Source organism: Phalangium opilio, unplaced genomic scaffold (assembly GCF_054372755.1).
Source record: "Phalangium opilio isolate 3A_F unplaced genomic scaffold, DU_Popi_V2 ptg000013l_1, whole genome shotgun sequence".
Taxonomy (NCBI): Eukaryota; Metazoa; Arthropoda; class Arachnida; order Opiliones; family Phalangiidae; genus Phalangium; species Phalangium opilio.
Window position 1 is genome coordinate 14,532,925 of NW_028324148.1, and position 19,112 is coordinate 14,552,036.

The 19,112-nt window shown below is 37.6% G+C and overlaps 1 protein-coding gene across 5 annotated transcripts in view; it reads left to right on the forward strand.

Moving 5' to 3' along the window:
- LOC149709417 (protein king tubby 1-like) overlaps positions 1-15,179 on the forward strand; it is a 168,426-nt gene extending 153,247 nt beyond the window's left edge. For 4 of the 5 annotated variants that reach the window (XM_089864759.1, XM_089864756.1, XM_089864758.1 and 1 more), the window contains 9 exons: positions 6,065-6,266; positions 6,329-6,442; positions 11,922-12,358; positions 12,444-12,556; positions 12,858-12,987; positions 13,057-13,155; positions 13,742-13,829; positions 13,906-13,989; positions 14,688-15,179. In XM_089864759.1, the coding sequence (XP_089720885.1) occupies positions 6,113-6,266; positions 6,329-6,442; positions 11,922-12,358; positions 12,444-12,556; positions 12,858-12,987; positions 13,057-13,155; positions 13,742-13,829; positions 13,906-13,989; positions 14,688-14,821 (1,353 nt within the window). In that variant the 5' untranslated portion in view covers positions 6,065-6,112 and the 3' untranslated portion in view covers positions 14,822-15,179. Of the gene's footprint in view, positions 1-3,168; positions 3,226-6,064; positions 6,267-6,328; positions 6,443-11,921; positions 12,359-12,443; positions 12,557-12,857; positions 12,988-13,056; positions 13,156-13,741; positions 13,830-13,905; positions 13,990-14,687 lie in introns of those variants that run through there. The other variant, XM_089864757.1, reaches the window with a different exon arrangement.
- The last annotated feature ends 3,933 nt before the right edge of the window (positions 15,180-19,112 follow it).

Below are 19,112 nucleotides of genomic sequence, written 5' to 3' on the forward strand. Positions count from 1 at the left end.
GTACCATGGTTAAAGGCAAATGGGTTGAAAATATTTTGTTATTACGTGGGCTTCCATGTAGTCCAAATTGATCAAGGAAAACATTGCAGTTCATCCTCGCAATGCTTAAAATGACAAGTTGCCATGTTTCAAGTATTTTCATGAATTTCTACACTTTGAACATGAGAGCTTGAGAATGGCTCTTCCGTTGTCCCTCAAAATGGGGGAGATCTAAGTGCAGGGTGGAATTTATTAAGGGGAAATTTTACCCCTTTGCCAGTAGTGGTACCTATACCTATTTTGATCAAAATCCAAGATGTCACCATATGACGTCATCAAAATTCAATATGGCGGCCTTGAATTCATCACAAACTCAAACCAAAACTTTTCGCGCCAAAGTTTAAAACTCACCCAGAAACTCCCGCTCACGTGTTCACTACTTTTGCCAGCGTCTCATCAATCATATTGGCAAATGAACTGATATCCTTTAGACAAACTTTGCAATTGTTGCAATTGAACATACAGCGACACAATAGTCCTGAAGCGCAACGCCGGGTTTGCTGCTAGTTTTAAAATAATACCAAAAAGTAATTTGAAATGAAAACTATGTCCTTGCACGTGCTCTTTCCAAAATAATGCAAAATTTCATAATAAAATATTTTGGGCAAATCAAATTTTGGTGAAAAAACGAAGAAAAGTATTTTTTAGCCACATCGTATATAAGATGGGTTATTAGTTTGACCAGGTGTGTGGAAGAAGAAGAAGGAGATGATGATGATGTAGATGTTTCGCTCGTTATTTTTAAATAATACTTCGCAAAACCACTTCTAGGTGGCGCTAGCTCTATCTTCAATAATTTTTTTAAATAATTGAGGTTTTATAATCATGATTTTAAACTGAAAAATTTTAATATCTGGGACTTCAGTCATTCCATTTTGTTCTCTTAACATTTACTTTACCTATGCTAGTCTTTGTCCACTAAAAAAAAAATTATTAATGCCTATAGACGTGTTTAGAATTTTAGTGTCTGTATATTCTTAGTAACCCGAATTTATTCTTGGCAACGGTAGTGCATTCTCCTATATTTGGAAAATACCCATGGATATTTTTTTAGCGTGTCCGTATTTGATCCATTAATCATAAAGGGTTGGAACTTTCTTTAAACGATATTTTTTATCTCTCCCAGGGATTTTTACTCTTTTTCTCTCTCTCCCTCTCTCCCGGAAGAGAAAGGAACTATTAGGAAAGAGAGAGAGAGGAAATTGGGACCATGTTAGCCAGCCAGGGATCTCCTACAAATAATATCTGTCCCTGAGGGAATTCATTTCGCAGTTATTTTCAACCCAGGGACGTTATTACATAAATGGACAGCACATACTAAAATCATTATCGATTTTTAAACGATGAAACGAAATAAATTGGAACACGTTTTATATAGAAATGGATTCCAAAATATTTGATAAATATCGCCAAATTGGAATTTTTCTACCCTTCGGAGAGATCAAAGCTGGGAGAAATCAATAGAACCATTTTAACACTATTTAGTAAAGGCAAGAAGTGATATCTAGTTTATTAGGGAGAAGGTGCAAGATGCCTAACTTTGGTTATTTACTTCAGTCTTGAATGTTGATACCCCAAAGTATATTATTTACGACTGTTTACCCCTAAGGATTAAATTCAATGCTTAGCTTTAAAAACATCAAATTCAGGCTTTTTACCAAAACAAGGCTTGCTTGCCTGGACAGTGCCGATATAGATAGGTAGTAAACATTATGGACCTGAGTGTACATTGAAGCCTAAGTAACTAACAGCAATAAGTATGACAATCAATGAGATACGGTAGTTACGGAGTTGAACCAGGGATAGATTTAATTTTAGAAGTAGGAGTGGGGAACTGAGGAATCTAGGCGCGCGTCAAAGTCCGGACCCCCTTCCACGGGACGGAGGGGTATGAAAGAAGAGGCGGGAGGGTCATAGCGACAGAGGTAAAAAGGAATTACGTATTTTTCGCCGTCCCCGTCAGCAACGTCATCAAAACGTAGTTTAAGTGAGCCAATATGATAATTTGAACTTTTCGTTACGTGGTCTATGAGTCGGACTGAAGTAAATACTAACCGTTATCCATTCCTACTTCTAAAATTAAATCTATCCCTGGTTGAACGTAATTTTCACCATCATAAGTGCATGGTTAACTTTGTTATCAATCAAAACTAGCTTGATCGAGTGAGCTAACGATCGGTGGTGCCATCTTGAAACTGATGAACGAAACTTACAAATTTTAAACTAAGCCGGCGAATCTTTTAGGTAGTCGTTGACACGTATCTAATTAACTTAACCAAACGTGAATGGGCCTTTTGAATATACTTGAATGTTCTAAGAAATTTGGTGTTACACCAATGGTAAGTGTATATCATACTTTGCTTTATTATGTAACTCATGATATAGGTTGAAACTTCAAAGAAATCCTATGGGAAATATTTTTTTGTTCGCAAGGGATAATGCCCTGAAGATACAACATAAATAAACTATACTTAAAACCCATTTCACTTGACAGTACAAGCAAAGGCGCGTTGACCATCGCCTTCCCTGATTACATATCTCAAGTCATTAGGGTATAAACTACTCTCGGGCCCTTTAAACTTATTCCCTACTCCCTAGTAAGCGAGGCTTAAGAATGTTGTATGCATGACCAAGGCCCGAGTAGCCACTTTGAACTAAAGCGACCCCTGGAACTCATTAATCAAAAAGGCTCCGCTATTTTCTCCGTAAAGTGGACTTTTTAGCTGTTGTTATCGGAAATACTTTTTATAGGGAGAGACACTTCATTTGTAAGGATAAAGAGAGGCTGGTCAATTCAGTTGAGGCAATGTAGTGCTAATTGCTAACACGTGACATCAGGTAGTGATCAAGTTCAAGTGCATTTTGTGAAATTGAACGTCAATAACTTCAGGAATGTATACAGCTACTTGGAATTATTGTGCCTCCGTGTCTACCATGTTATTTTCTATGCGGGTTTTGTGGGCCGGGCTCATAACTGCGATTTCATTGGTTGCTAGCAAAGTGACTTCCTAGGCTAGGCTCGCGCAAGGTGCAAAGTGTAAAATTCATCATACATAATGATTAGTCTTAACTCCTCCCACAATATCAGCGTAAGTACGTTGAGTGAAATGGTTACACAATAATTCGTAGTAGCTCAATGTATTCATGCTAACTAATGTTGAAAACTTGAAGAGAGAGTGGGCTAAGGTAATTTACTGCAAGTGGTTCACTTAAGTACACAAATTTAACCACATTTTTGAAAGTTAAGTATCATTAGTTGTAGTTCAACTAGTGTTCAAAACAAAATGTTAAAATTTGCAGTTCACTAAACCTTTATTTAAACGTTAAAAAATTCGGAATGTTTGCAACTATTGAAATGTTAGAAATTCTTAGATTTACATTTCACTGAACTTCTATTCGGTTGTTATAAATTAGTAGATTGAAATCAGTTTTAGAAATTACATCAATTGGTTTAACCCTCGCTCGGGTTTAACCCTGGTTTTATACTATCTTTTAAAAAGTGTAATCTCAGAACCCTACTCAATTTTTTCCGACTTCCCTCCTCTAGTAAAGTACTTGAGAAGAACCAGAAAAGATATTCAAATTTTAAGGGGTTAACCCAGAAACAAGTTGGTTTTCGAGGTATAATGAATCTCCAAAGTGAGACGGTATAGGAGACTATCACTTTTACTTCTCAACTACAACTAATATTTATACTACTAATATTACATTTCCTACTACAACTAATATCAGAAGGGAATAAGCGAGAAGGGAGACATTAGAGCCTGCTATGGTAACGAGAGTCCGACCAACCTCAAGAAAACCGCGAAAACTTTGCGCAAGTACACAGCTTTTAACCAATTTACTGCAAATATAGTTCTTTAAGTTCTCCGCGGTATCAGGCGGCCTATTTGTCTGCTAGATTTTCATTCTCCAAAGGCTTAGGGCTGTCGATGTTTCGTTCATGTGTAATTATAACCTCATGTTTGTATTTTATTGAAACTAATTTTTATTTTTTTATTTTAATTCAGAATAATTAGATTTCATCTATTTATTACCTTCGAATTATCTGATTTTGGTATGTTCTCAATTCCCGTGCATCTAAACTAATTGCACATCTTGATTTCGTTTATCAACATGAAATTCGCCCATTTTTATCTCCTTCAATGTAAAGTTGTAAACAAAACTACTTTTTATTCGTCAACCGAGACGTCACCTTCTTATCTGACGTCACAGCTAAGACAGAAGTTAGATAGCCAATCAGTGAAGGGTAGTTGATTTGAGGTTAGTAAGACTGTTGTTACGAGTGTAAAGCATTATGGAGATATAAAGTGTGTCCCTTCTCTCTTATTCCCTTCTGCTAATATTACTAATACTGCAACTACTACCATTACTTTCACCAGGGTTAAATTTAATTTTAGAAGTAGGAATGGTGAACAGTTAGTATTTACTTCAGTCTACTCATAGCCCAGTATAGAGCCCCACCCTTCAACACGTAGCGAAAAGTTGAAATTACCTTATTGGCTCAGTTTTAAACTACGTTTTGATAACGTTGCTGACGGGGACGGGGCGAAAAATACGCAATTCATTTTACCTCCGTCGCTAAGACCCACCGCCTCTTCTTTCATACCCCCCCCCCCCGTCCCGTGGAAGGGGGTCCGGGACTTTGACACGCGCCAAGATTACTCTGTTCTCCATTCCTACTTTTAAAATTAAATCTATCTCTGTTATTATATACACAATAAACCAACATTATTTTATTACAACTACTACTACTACTACGCATAATTAGGGAAACAAATATATTAGTTTCACTGTAATCTCATATCTCAGTATACGAAACTAAAGCTTTGGCCGTGTTAGCCGGTAAAGTGAAGCAACGCCACTTAACTTTGAAGACGATCAATCAAATAGTGAGTTGCCATGCACTGCTAGTATATGCCTTAGTAAGAGATTTGCAATACATTGTATGCCATCATAGGACGGGATAAAAATTCAATCTGATTTTATAAGCACCCTTTGGCAAGAGTATATGCAAGAAGAAACCATTTTTCATCGAGACTCGTCTCGCCGCTGTTCCAAAAATATGCATGATACTTTATATTAAAATATTTTCCCTCATAAATATTAAATGCTAAACCTGAAGTCTATATATAGGCCTAGAATTGACCGCTTTTTAAAACGCAATATTATAATAATTATAGCTAGTGCGTATATTTCAAAATAAATTGCATTTCATGTTTGTGAGTTTGATAATATATTTTAAAGATTACAGTACAATGAAGCCGATTTGAATTAAATAACTTGTTTACGTTTAATTTAATTCTTTCTGTTGTACGTGCGACAAATGAGAGTTCGCCTTAGACATCGTGAACTTTGACCTCAAACATTATGCTAATTATTCAACGGTTCCGGATGCATTTTCTGTAGTCAGTTGCATTCATTGTTTATAAATTTCAAAATAGGTTTAAAAGAAGTACAGTAACCTCAACTTTAATGAACTTAATTGTTTGTTTATGTTTTAAATAAATAAATTAGATTATTGTGTATGCGAAAAAAACCGACTCTGCTGTAAACAGGGTGACCTATGACCTCAAATACCCTGGGTCATAGATCAACTACCTAACATTCAATATGAGTATCAGAATTTGAAAGTTAAAATTCACTGAAAATAAATATGCCACTAGTTTTCATTTAAATAAATAGGTTAAATACCAATTTGTATTTAAACATTTTTCATAATTCGTAATAGCAAATGACCCTTCAGCCAGGAGTGTAGCAAACTCTTGTAAGCCACGCTTCTGGGCGACAAAGTTTGAGGGCATGCGACACATGTCGACGACCTACATGTGCGGACTGTCCCGTGTCCGTCGGTGAAGACTTTGACCCCAGGTCACCCTTAGGTCACCTCCCAAGTAAACCTCTTTCCCTAACTGATTAGTCACGTTCCAAACTTCAATTTCATCCTTGCCGAGGACCCAATTCGCATTGAAGCCCTTAATTAAAAAAAACCCAGATAAGTAAACTTGATTTTCTTTCATTATAGCGGGAGTTGTTGGAGCACAAACAACGGCAGAAGCGTCAAGCTCCAGCCATGGTTCAAGCATCGGATAATCGACCAGCTTCGGCCAAGACATGGTGGTCATCCGCTGCCCAACAAGAAGAAGCGGCAAAGTTACTTCTGGACACACGCGGTGGCGCTCTCGAACAGTCTTTGAAGAAAAACAACTTAAACAACAATCTTCATGGTAAGTTTGCTTTAACTTTCATAGTGTGTAGTGATGTTTTTAAATGGACGTTTAACAATTAGGATATGACGGTCCTATGCAATTCACCATGAACTCGAACAACCCAGATTCGATTGTGACTAGCTTGCATACAAATCATAGTATGAAAGACGAGTCAATTTTGGGTCAAGATGTTGGTGAGTACTTTATTAAATGTAATTTTTGTCCTAGTGTCTATTGTGCGCAAGAGACTGCGCATTTTATTATGATTGGGCCTTTATTCAAAGAGAAATCGTTGTGCCTCATATATCATATATTAATCTCAATGCGGGTTTTGTGGGAGGGGCTTGAGTGCTTTCGGTCACGCCTCATAATTCTGACGTCTGTCGTTTCATTGGTTGATCGTCTGCTTATATTCCTAGCGCATGGGCAATAAAGTCGCGAGATGGTATGACTGTGACGTAGCAATACGAGGTCAGGAGTGGGCGCAATGTTCAACATACCGCGAAATAAATAATTCGTGACGCAAAACTTATCATAGATAATGATTAGTCTAGCCCCTCCCTTAAAACCCACCTAGATACTTTGAATAAATGTCAACACAATGTTTAATCTAAGTTAGTATAGGGCGCTGTTGGTTAGCTGTGGTCGAGGGGGTAGACACTTTGGATCTCTGTGTACACCTGAGTTGAAAAGAGTTCAGCTTTGACAGTGCATTGAGTTCAAAGCCTTCGGAACTCAGAGTTCAGCTTTGACAGTACATTGAGTTCAAGACATATTGTACACCTGAGTTCTCAAGTGTCTACCCCCTCGGCTGTGGTATCTCTATGCATTTTAAAGGGACCCACCTGTTAACAAGCCACAGTGTGTACATCCCTTCATAGACAAAGCTTAGATTACATTCTTCATTATTAGCCCACTCACTGATCTCGTTTTGCAAAAAAATACCACCGTTCTCATCATCGTTAGCATTAAATCCACGCAGCAACAATATTTCTTGCTTAACTACTGTTCAAATCTGATATTCAGAATACACTTGTATTTTAATTTTCAAGTTCACCTATATGTAAAAGCACATATACAGCACAGTAACAGGTGGTAACGGTAACGTCGCTTTGAATGTCAGTCAACGCAAATGTTATAGTAGTCGCGTCATCATACTCCGGGATAACAAGCGCAAACGTATCTTTTAGTATAACCCTGAAAACTTCGATCAATAATAGCGGGGGTCTGTTGCTCTACCGAATCTTTTATTTCTCGATTTTCAACCGGGATGAAATCGTTCTAGAGATTCCCCGCTAGCTAGCTCGGATAGAACATTAAGGAAGGTTCAGTTTAGAACAAAAGAAAAAAATCTCGTACCATAATGGCCTTTTTTCTAACAGAATCAATCTAAAAGTTTTTCCCCAAAAGTTTTGAAGTTTTAAAATATTTCGATTACCCTTTCTTTTGGTACTGATCGTTCAAAAAGACTTCCGATGTCTTCCCAGCGCTCCGCGTACCGTGACCTCGGTCTTCTCTAAATCGTATCGATTTTTCTACGCTATGTTATAGCGTGATAGGTTAGGCTTAGTAAATTGTACCTGGAAAGAATCACCTGTTGCCTACGTCCCGATTTTGATGGTGAAAACTGATTAGGTTCGTTTCCGTTTTTCCTTTGTTTATTATGTGTCAAGCTATGGACCATATCTTGTTATTAATGGTTGTGGAAACGATCTTTTATCTTCGTTATTTGTGGATGGGTTTGGTTAATGATGAAACGTGCTAATTATGAGTTATGTTTAATCTTTAACGTGAGGGATGATGTTACGTAAAGTGCGATAGGACAGTGAGATGGTTCTATGGGAAACCATCAATTTTGAGGTTAAAATTATGTAACGTCTCTGACCAGACGATTTTGACACCACAAGGGACGGACATACACCACCTAGCACAAGTTAGGATTTTTGTAGTGTTTTACGGATGACCCCTTATTTAAATTAACAGTGACTTTCAGCTTCTTAGTTAAATTTCAGGGACCATCCGTAAAACACTGCAATCATTACTTTATTGTTAACGGTGACACTTGATTCAAGATGTTCTATGACATTTTGCCCTTGGCCATACTAAGCAATTTTTGATAAATATAATTAGGTATAGCAAGGGATAGATGTAATTTCTGAAGCAGGAATGGAGAACAGAGTAATGTGGGCACGCGTCAAAGTCCCGGACCCCCTTCCACGAGACGGAGGGGGTATGAAAGAAGAGGCGGGGTCATAGATACAGAGGTAAAAAGGGATTACGTATTTTCGCCGTCCCTGTCAGCAACGTCATCATAACGTAGGGTTTAAGTGAGCCAATAAGATAATTTAAACTGTTCGTTACGTGTTGGAGGGAGGGGCTCTATACTGGGCTATGAGTCGGACTGAAGTAAATACTAACTGTTCTCTATTCCTGCTTCTAAAATTACATCAATCCCTGGTATATCTGAAAGACAATGCTACATAATTCTTGGTACAAAATGTCATAGGAGTTACATTTTCAACTCAAAATCGCCTCATGTAATTAGAGTAGTTTTGAGGTTAAAGTTCACATTCGCAAAATTGAAAGGAGTACCCCTGAGCGCTTTTCATTCATATTTCTGATTTGCAAATATTATAATCTCAATGCACTTCTTTATAATCCCAAAAACGTGTTATTTTACTTTGGCAAATCCAAATATTTCAATGCATGCACGTGTACCTTGGGAAAAGGAATGGTTTGTTGCACGTGCTGGCATTGGTCGGCGTAAATCAATGATCCGTCTAAACTAGAGTGGGAATCCACGGGGACTTTATATTAGCGGACTTTGGTCGAAGGGGACTGGAAGAGGGGGCTTGGAAATAATTGCCCTTAGACTAATTCGTTGGGCGAACTCGCGGGAAAACCCAATTTTCCTTCCGTGAGATTCCCGATACAACTTAGGGAAGATTAGCGTTGAAATATAATTTGATACGGGACCATATATTAAACCTTTCACTTCGCTACCATACGAACAGAAGTTCGTTACTCGAAGTCATTTTCGAGAACCATGTGGTATTCTAGTGATTTGTCGATTTGTAGCTGCACGGCAAGGGACACGGGGTTTGCTGACATTCAATTTGGGTGAGAGATTCAATAGCAATCTAACAGTATCGAAGTCCTCCAAGCATCCTCAGTGTAGTTTTGGTAGGGACGTCGACAATGCGCCCTGTGTCTTAAAAAATAAAAGCTAATTCGTGAGAACTAGCTTCTGTTTTTGAATGGAGCTGGGTGGCAGCACTTAACAATTCCCTGCCATATGTAGGGGGTGTGCCCAAGGTACTCTGGGAGACCTTCATTGCCGCACATGGCCCACCAGCGTTTCTTAGCCAGCTCTCAGAACATTTCAAGGAATCCATTTTAAAAGATGGCGTAGCTAGGCACGTTAATTTGCCCCAAACGCCATTAAGTCCGTAAAAGTATACATAGATATCACCCAGTATAATAAATAAGGCAAGTTTTTCATATCTGAATAGCCGCCATTTTTCAAGATGGCCGCGAACTCAAGGTAAATCTTTCTTAGATTGTACCTACTACTTAAGAGTCAGTTATGTTAAGGTGTTTGACCTGGGCCTTGATTATCAGTCAGAACTTTTCTTACATAGATACGAATCACACATCGCCTACGATTACCTACCTATTCACTTTCTGTTGTTTTATTTCCATTTGTTACCTAGTACATATCTGAACGTGAAAGTAGTACGCTGATAGCTCTTCTTCGAAACTGTTTATGGCTATTGATATAACCTTCAAAATGTGCAATAGGAATTACAGCGCATAGCGTCATGTATTGACGTATTTTTCACGGAGTTAGTTCTATTACTTCTAGTTATTGGTTTTTGATTACGTTATATGATATCGAAGCGTGAAGTGTTTCTGAAATTTGCTTGAAAAGCGTCGTACGTGTACATTATGCAGTTGGTTTTAGAATTAATGGGCTGCTTCTGCATTGCAAAGGCTTCCTTGAGCAATTGGGATATACGGGGCGCGTGGCCCTTTCCGAGACCTTCAGTATAAATGGACCGAATCGAAATATCAACATTATCGGAAATTAATGTCCATAATTTATGCATTACGTCCATCGGCCTACGCATATCTTATCATACCGCGCTTGAAAACACTGGCTAAGTCGCGTGATTTTACAGTCATGATCGATTAGATCTTCAAGTGCCATGGGAAATAAGGAGTACTCTTTAGAAATAATTACGAATTTAGTTACAACTAAATTTCGTAGCAAATTAAACGAAATTGGATGAAATGTTGACACTGTTTTAGAGTCTACTCAGTTTCAGAGACCTATTGTATTTTATTTTGAAAACTAGCAAACTTTGTCACGACATTTTTCAGCCCACCATGATCGCCATTTTTAAAGATGGCGGAAAATTTCGCGTCAAAGGCCATAAATCCCTCTATAGGACATAGTGAACCAGTATGATAAATTTTTGTTGATGTCGGTTGAAACGTTCGAAAGTTTATTCCATAATGGTTTTTATATTTATGGTCGCCATTTTGAAAGATGGCGGAATATTGAACCTTGAAAGCCTTTATCCCCCTCTAGTATAGTATATTTTTAATGAAATCGGTTGAAACGCTCGAAGCTTTATTCCATAAAGAAAGTTTTTTTTATATTTATTGTCGCCATTTTAAAATATGGCGGCAAATCGAACCCCAAAAGCCATAAAACTGGTCTATAGGATATAGCATAAGTAACATAATAAACATAAGTATGACTCTTCCTATTGTAATAATGCAAATTTCAAAATGAAACCTATAATCAACACTGACACTCTCACTTACATCAGGCCAGGACTTGCAACCCCGTCGAGTACTTCATGCTGGTCTTTGGCGAATGACATAGTTCTACAATATTAGCCAATCACAATAAACCTTCTCCTTGAACGTATTTGTGTCGGAAATAGCTCGTCTGCTATTTATTGTACAAGCTCGCGGGGTCGCGGTGTTTGTATGTTTCACTTTGAAAGTCGGAAATTTCAGCACCAAAAATGATAAGCCTTTTGAAGTCTAAATATTCGGTAACTAAACCTACCCAATGCAATTTTCAACTTCGTAATGTGGTCGCGCTAAACTCGGTAAAAAGTCAATACAAATCAACTATATAACCAAGGCTTAGGACCGTCGACTCAAATTTCAATGGCGTCTCTTTAAAACTCTGAACCGGATTTTCAATATGAGGCGGAAGTCGCTTCATTTTCCACCGCTAGGGGTCTCTGTGCTGGGCGCGAACTTATGATGACGTAAAAGGTCCGAAAATAGGTTTTTAGTTAGTTTTGGCTAATTGTCATACTTATGGTTATTATGTTACTTATGGATATAGGGAACCAGTGTACTGACTACAAGGGAAATTGGCGAAGGTTTATTCCAAAACTGTTTTTTACGCTTCTGGGCGCCATTTTTTAAGATTGGATAAGAATATTTCTTAATGCATGCTTACTGCTTAAGAGTAGCGTACATGGAAAAATTTCAGCCTTTTAGGCCTAGGTAAAGCCGTTTGGGCCGGACGTTGACTATTAGTCAGTCAGGACAAAATTCTGCCTAAAATGCAACCTCAACTTTATGCTCAAAATAAATTCTTCAATTGGGTTGTAATTTTGATATTCAATGTTATTCAATTTGTAGGAGTTGATCTTGAACGCAAACTAGAAGGCCTGAAAATGTCAACTAGACTTAACTTTGACGAAAGTCAAACAGTAGAAGACCTCGAAAGCAAGCCACTTAAGGACAGTGTTGACCCAGCGAAGAAGAAATCAAAGGATACGGTCCAAAATAACCGGTTGAGTACGGTGGCGAAAAGCCAAACACCGGCGAATCAAATGGTTCAAATCAGGGACTCTGGACTGGTCACGCTATCGGAAGGTGACGACAAGACGGAAAGTGGTGGAGCCTCATCTTCCGGACCCCTTGAAGATTTGCTAGAGAACATTCCAGAATTCATCACCACTCCTTGTCCTCAAGGACAGACAGTTCGTTGTCGAATCACTAGGGATAAGAAAGGAGTTGACAGAGGATTGTTTCCCACTTACTATTTACATCTTGAGAAAGGCGATGGTAAAAAGGTTGGTAGAAACTTAGATTGTGATTGCTAACTTACAACTGACTTACTTATCGTTGATTGATGAGTAATTTTCATTTTTATTGAAGGTATTTTTGCTGGCTTCCCGTAAGAGGAAGAAAAGTGCCACATCAAATTACCTGATATCAGTCGATCCGACTGATTTATCCAGAGGTGGAGATTCTTACGTCGGGAAAGTCCGGTTAGTAAAATTGTCGGTATATGATAATCCATTTCTGTCCATAGTACCTTCAGGAATAAAAGGGGACCAGTTTTTATTGTTTGTACATTTGAATAGGGGACCAGTTTTTATTGTTTGTACAGTTGAATAGGGGACCAGTTTTTCTTGTTTGTACAATCGAATACCGGACAATTGGTTTTTCTTGGTACCATTGGATTAAAGACACTTTTTTCTCCCTGCTACCATATTGAATTGAAGACAATTTTGTCTATTACACATATTTTAAGTCACTTGGTTATAAAAAGTCTATTTCAAATTGTAGATCAAATCTATTGGGAACAGCATTCACGGTGTACGATAACGGAATAAGTCCTCGAAAATCCGGAGCGTTGCTGTCCACTTCGTCGGATGACAAATCTGGTGCCAGAAGTGAAATTGCTGCTGTGATATATGTACGTTATTTCAAGTAGATTTTAATATAGATAAATACCGGATTCTACAAAAGTATCTTGCCTTTTTAGGAGACCAACGTATTAGGGTTCAAAGGTCCCCGGAAAATGACGGTAATTTTGCCTGCCATGACTGCGGAACACAAGCGAGTCGAAATCAGGCCATTGAGCGTAAGTACTTCATGCTTAAAGTGACCCCATACGTAAATGCCAATAGAGCCAGAAGCATGTAATGGTTCTCTTCGAGAGAAGTGTACCACCACAAAGCGGGGGAATTGTAACATGATTCTTCCCAACATCTCTTTACATTTGGAGTGCACAAGGTTACTAAATCGAATCAGATACGCGATAAATAGTTCCCTCATCATTACTCTATTAGCTCTTAACTATTTGCCAAGGGGCGTGCTCTTGTAGATTTTTGTCCCACGTCAAGATAATCAAGGTTTATGAGAGATTGCTGGGTATTTAGTACCAAAAACAGTTGTAGAATTCACCCTAGCAAGGTGCGATGCCCATGTGAGGTTTGATGAGCGGGAGAGCAAACAAAAAGGGCTCCCTCGCCTGGGAAGAATCATGTTACATAACTAATGTATTTTAAGAGGATACGGAGTGTCATCCTTCTTCTATTATCCCCTTCTGATAGAGCTAACAGAAAGTGAATCGCCTTCGTGTCCAGAGTGACGTTTACCACGCTTATGTATTGGTGTCTTGTCAAATAACGCAATGTTTAATTGGTTTGTATTGAATTATTTAACAGGAGAACGATCGTCTAATTGAAAGGTGGCAAAACGGTGTCATGGAAAATATGTTGGAACTCCATAATAAGACGCCAGTTTGGAATGATGGTAATATCCTAACATTATAATTAAATACCTAGATTTAAGTCTCCATGTTCATTCTTTGTTGGTTTTGTACTTTCAGACACTCAATCGTATGTATTGAATTTCCATGGAAGAGTGACGCAAGCGTCGGTTAAAAATTTTCAAATTGTTCACGACAATGATGGTACGTGATTGGTGAAGCGTAAAATTTTCACAAGGCACGAAATATTTTAGTTGCAAAATTTTGCGCCTTTTATCGCACGGGGATTCGTTCGCGAGCGCAATAGGCTATTTCAGAAATTACCTAGATGATTTCTCAATAAGTAATTTTCGAAATGATCCATTGGAAACTAAACTTAATGCGACTAGTAATTTGACAAATTAAACAAAATTCATGAATCGTTTGCTTAATTATCAGATAAACTAGGGGATTTCATTAAATGCTCAGTTAATTTTCAGAGAATATTGTAGATTTTATTAATTGGTCAGTGATTTATCAGAAAAAATTAATGGATTTTATTAATTGGTCAGTGATTTATCAGAAAAATTAATGGATTTTATTAATTGCTCAGTTAATTTTCAGATAAATGAATTTATTTATAAATTGCTCAGTTAATTTTCAGATAAATTAATTTATTTATAAATTGCTCAGTTAATAAATCAGATAAATGAATTTATTTATAAATTGCTCAGTTAATTTTCAGATAAATTAATTTATTTATAAATTGCTCAGTTAATTTTCAGATAAATTAATTTATTTATAAATTGCTCAGTTAATTATCAGAGAAATGTGCGAATTTATCAACATGCAAAGATATTTATTGAATAAGTTTAGAGACGTATAAAATTTTAATCAAACTTAAATAACATTTAATTTCACAGTGGATTACATCGTTATGCAGTTCGGTCGCGTCTCCGAGGATGTCTTCACGATGGATTACGGCTACCCACTTTGCTGCCTACAAGCCTTCGCCATCGCCCTGTCCAGTTTCGACAGCAAATTGGCCTGCGAATGACCACCAAACAACACAGTTAAATAAATATAAATAAATATATAACTATCTAAAAATACTACAGTTTAACAGGAAGATACTTTGGTTTTAATTTCTTTGTTAACCAATTAAAAAAGAAATTCTATATACAAAGAAATCAATCGATTTGAACTGAACACGTCTTTCCTTATGGCACTAAACTGTTACGTTGACGATTAAATCTCTGATTTCTATGTAAATTTTCCATGTACAATTTAGACAGAAAAGCAATTGCAAATGTTAACAATCGGAATTATTTTATCACATGTGTTATTTAATGTATTACGACAACAAATTATATCTAGTGATGAAAGTATATTAAAATTATAGAATCCTAATCAAATTTTGCGCTTAATGATTCAAATTATTATTTTCTAGCCGTGATATCTTATCAATATGACGAAACGCGGTACCGGTCTCTTCGGAGTGTGTATTGCGTTAATGTTTATTTTACCGTTTTTTTGCCTCAAAGGCTCAGTTAATTCTCTTGCGTGTGAACGTGCTATTCCTGCGTTTCGCATTTCGGCTACGTCGCATTGTTTTGATGTCGTTACTTTCAATGGCCATCAATTTGTTAAGAGTAAACCTTTGACTATTAAGCCTCTATGCAGCCAGTGCAGTAAGTTAACTTTTGTCTCCATTATTCTGATTTTATCGGGCGATATTGAGGTGAATCCGGGACCTACTCTTAAGAGTCGTTGTAAAGTCTGCCTCAAGTCTTTTCGTAAGCCTCAGAAACGTTTTCGCTGCAGTGTGTGTGATCTCGACTTTCACGTCAAGTGTGTTTATTCGAATGTTTTAAAAAAATCTCTTCATCTTGAGGACTCTGGCTTCGTGTGTTTGAATTGTGGTTTACCAAGTTTGAATGACTCTTTTTTCACTGAATTTACCTCTGGCGATAAAGATAAGAGGTCTCTCAATACTAACGCTGACAGAAGTACAAAGAGATCAAGATCGCTGATCTCTTTTCATGTGGCGAATGTAAGAAGTTTAAAAAATAAATTTCTCGACTTATCAGTTTTTGTGGAACGGAACTTACCCGATGTTATTGGACTTACTGAGACATGGCTTAGTGCGGATATTTCTAGTACTGAGTTCTTTACTGAAGACTATGTAGTGTTTCGTAATGATCGTGAAACTAGGGGTGGTGGAGTTCTTTTGGCTATTAGCCAAAATCTCTCGCCTGTCGAGACTGTCATTGATAATGAACTATATAAGACTGCCTCTGGCAAACGTCTTGAAGTCGTTTTTTCGTCCGCTAAATGCGACTCAAGATCAATTCTCTTTGGTTGCGTTTATGTCCCCCCTCCGGTTACCCAAGACTACATATTGAGTTTATGTTCTCTACTCAGTGAGATAACAGATATTATTAACAGTCATGATATCTTTGTCTTGTTCGGTGACTTCAACATGGCATGCCTTGGTGTTAATAGACCTGTCCCAGATAGTCTACCTTCGTTGGACTTTTATGAATGCGTATCCAATCTCGGTCTAACCCAAGTTGTCTCTGATAGCACTAGACTTGGCAATACTCTTGACTTGGTTTACATTAATGAACGTCGCTTCATTAAGGAAGTTAAAACAATCGATAATCTTCCTGGTTGCGATCATGATGCGGTGACTGGTCTAATCGCTTGTGAACGTGCAACGCCAAGAAGCTCATCCACGGAAGTTCTACAGTTGAGTCGCGCTGATGTGAAGGGCTTGAATGGCCTGATAGAGCATGCTCCGTGGCATTTAGCGTTTAGCGAGGACATTAATCAAACATGGGACTTTTGGTTACAATTGTTTTGGTCTTGTTTTAAGGACAGTGTTCCTTCAAGGACGGTATACTCAAAGAGATTTCGGCAGCCATGGATTTCTGGTGATATTGTTCACCTTGCTAATGTCAAAAGAACTTTATACAAACTTTTTAAGTCTAAGCCAACTGAGGCTAACAGAGCTAAATACAGACGGTCCTGTAATTTGATAAAAGCTAAAACTCGCTCTAAATTTAATGATTACGTGAATGACTTGTCCTCTAAGATTAAGGACAAACCGGATAAGTTTTGGAAGTTTGTCGCTCGCAAAACTAGAATACCTATACCGAACTTTATGAATATTGATAATACCCCTGTCACTGACGCTTCTTCGATTGCGACAATGTTTAACTCTTTTTTTCAATCTTGCTTCAATAAGTCTGACTCAATCCCTCTTAATGTTGCTTCATTGCCTAATCCGACTAGGGACCCAGATCTCGTTTTTACTCCCGGTTCCGTTGCTGCTGCTATAGCACGCTTAAAGTCCAGTTCTTCGTCTGGGCCCGATAGGGTTTCTACTAAAATGATTAAACTGTGCGGTACGAGCATATCTAAACCCTTGTCAGAATTTTTTAACTACTCTTATAGATTAGGTAAACTACCTGATGCCTGGAAGAAGGTCAATGTAGTACCCCTTTATAAAGGTGGTTCTTTGAGTCGTTCAGAGCTGGAATCTTATCGACCAATATCACTTTCTTCCGTCTTTTGTAAAGTAATGGAATCTATTATTTGTGAGAATCTCCTCGTGTTTTGCTCAAAAAATAATGTTCTTCCCGAGCGTCAGTTTGGTTTCCGTAAAGGATTTAGCTGTACAACTCAGCTTGTACAAGCTTTCCACTCTTGGGCTCTCACCCTTGACACCATTAATCCTCCTGACGTACACGTAGTAATTTTTGATTGGAAGAAAGCCTTTGACTCTGTACCCCATGATCGTCTCGTCTCTAAGTTACAGGCTCTAGGTATCGGTGGTAATTCCTTGCTCTGGGTCTCGGATTTTTTGAGGGATAGAATGCAGAGGGTTGTCTATCAGGGTCAATCCTCGAGTTTTCTTCCTGTTACTTCTGGGGTACCTCAGGGCTCTATTTTGGGACCACTACTTTTCAACTTATACGCTCATGATCTTCCGATGAGCATATCTGCACAAAGCACTCTCTGGCAATATGCAGATGATTCCTTTTTATCTCGTGCTATTAGGACACTGCAGGATTCCGTAACTCTTCAGAGTGACATTGACGCAATCTTTGAATGGGGTTTGCTTAATTTGCTTAATTTAAATATTAAAAAGTGTTCTTTCATAATTTTTACGAGGCGTCGCAATGTACTAAATTATGATTATAAGATTAATGATTTTTCTTTGCCTCGTGTTTTCAAGTGTAAATTGCTTGGTATAATATTCTCAAGTGACCTTAAGTGGTCTAACCATGTTATTTATATAACCGCTAAGGCCCGTCGCATAGCTGGTTTGATTCGTAGAACGTTTGGACGTTCGAAAGCGTCGCTTATATCTTTTAATGCTCTGGTTATTCCATTGCTACAATATGGTGTAGAGGTCTGGTCACCTTATTTAAAGAAAGATATAGATTCTATCGAGAGGGTTTTGCGTTATTTTACATCCTTTTACCTTGGTCAACCTTATATAAATTTTCCAATGAATCGCAATCGTGTAAGATTGGATTATAGTACTCGTTTGAAACAATTGAATTTTTTGCCAATGTATTTGTTAAGTCAAAAAGCTGGTTTAATTTTTTTGTTTAGAATCATTAACGGATGCTATTATTTTCCCCTTTTAGACTATATTAGTATTAACGAGAGGCATGAATGCTTAACTTTTTATATTTCTAAATGTAGATGTGATGCTTTTTTACACTCATTTTTTAATCGTGTTATTAGACAATGGAATGCGCTTCCTTTTAACATTAGATGTTCTATGACAATTTATACTTTTAAAAATGAACTTGATTGTTATCTCAAACAAAAGCGGTACCATGTTTAAAAATTGTTCTTTTTGTTTTAATTTAATTTATTCTAATTTAATTTTTGTATGTCTTGTCTTGGCAACCAGTGCGATAATGGGACTTGTCCTTAATCTGGTTGCCTTCAGTGGAATTTATTTTTTTACTGAAAAATAAACATTATTATTATTATTATTATTATTATATGATGATATCGACAATGCGCAACTGGTAAATTAGCAATTTGTTGTGTCTGGATGCTTGTATGACGCGTCTGTGTTTGGGCAAAGGACTAGCAGGTTTGGCTGGAGTGTTCTCGCTTTGAAAGTTTTCCTCTAAGCTTCCGCTGTGCGCGCGCATTTTTTTCTGCCCTCTTATTGGTCGAAATACGGTGAACCGGATACTTGGGGGAAAAAATAACAAATAAATGAAAAACTAAGGACGGAAATTGATAAATGCCTTGCCAAAGCTGCCAGCTTCAACCCCCCTTTGGTTTGGGGAGGTTCAAATTCCCAGCAACAGATT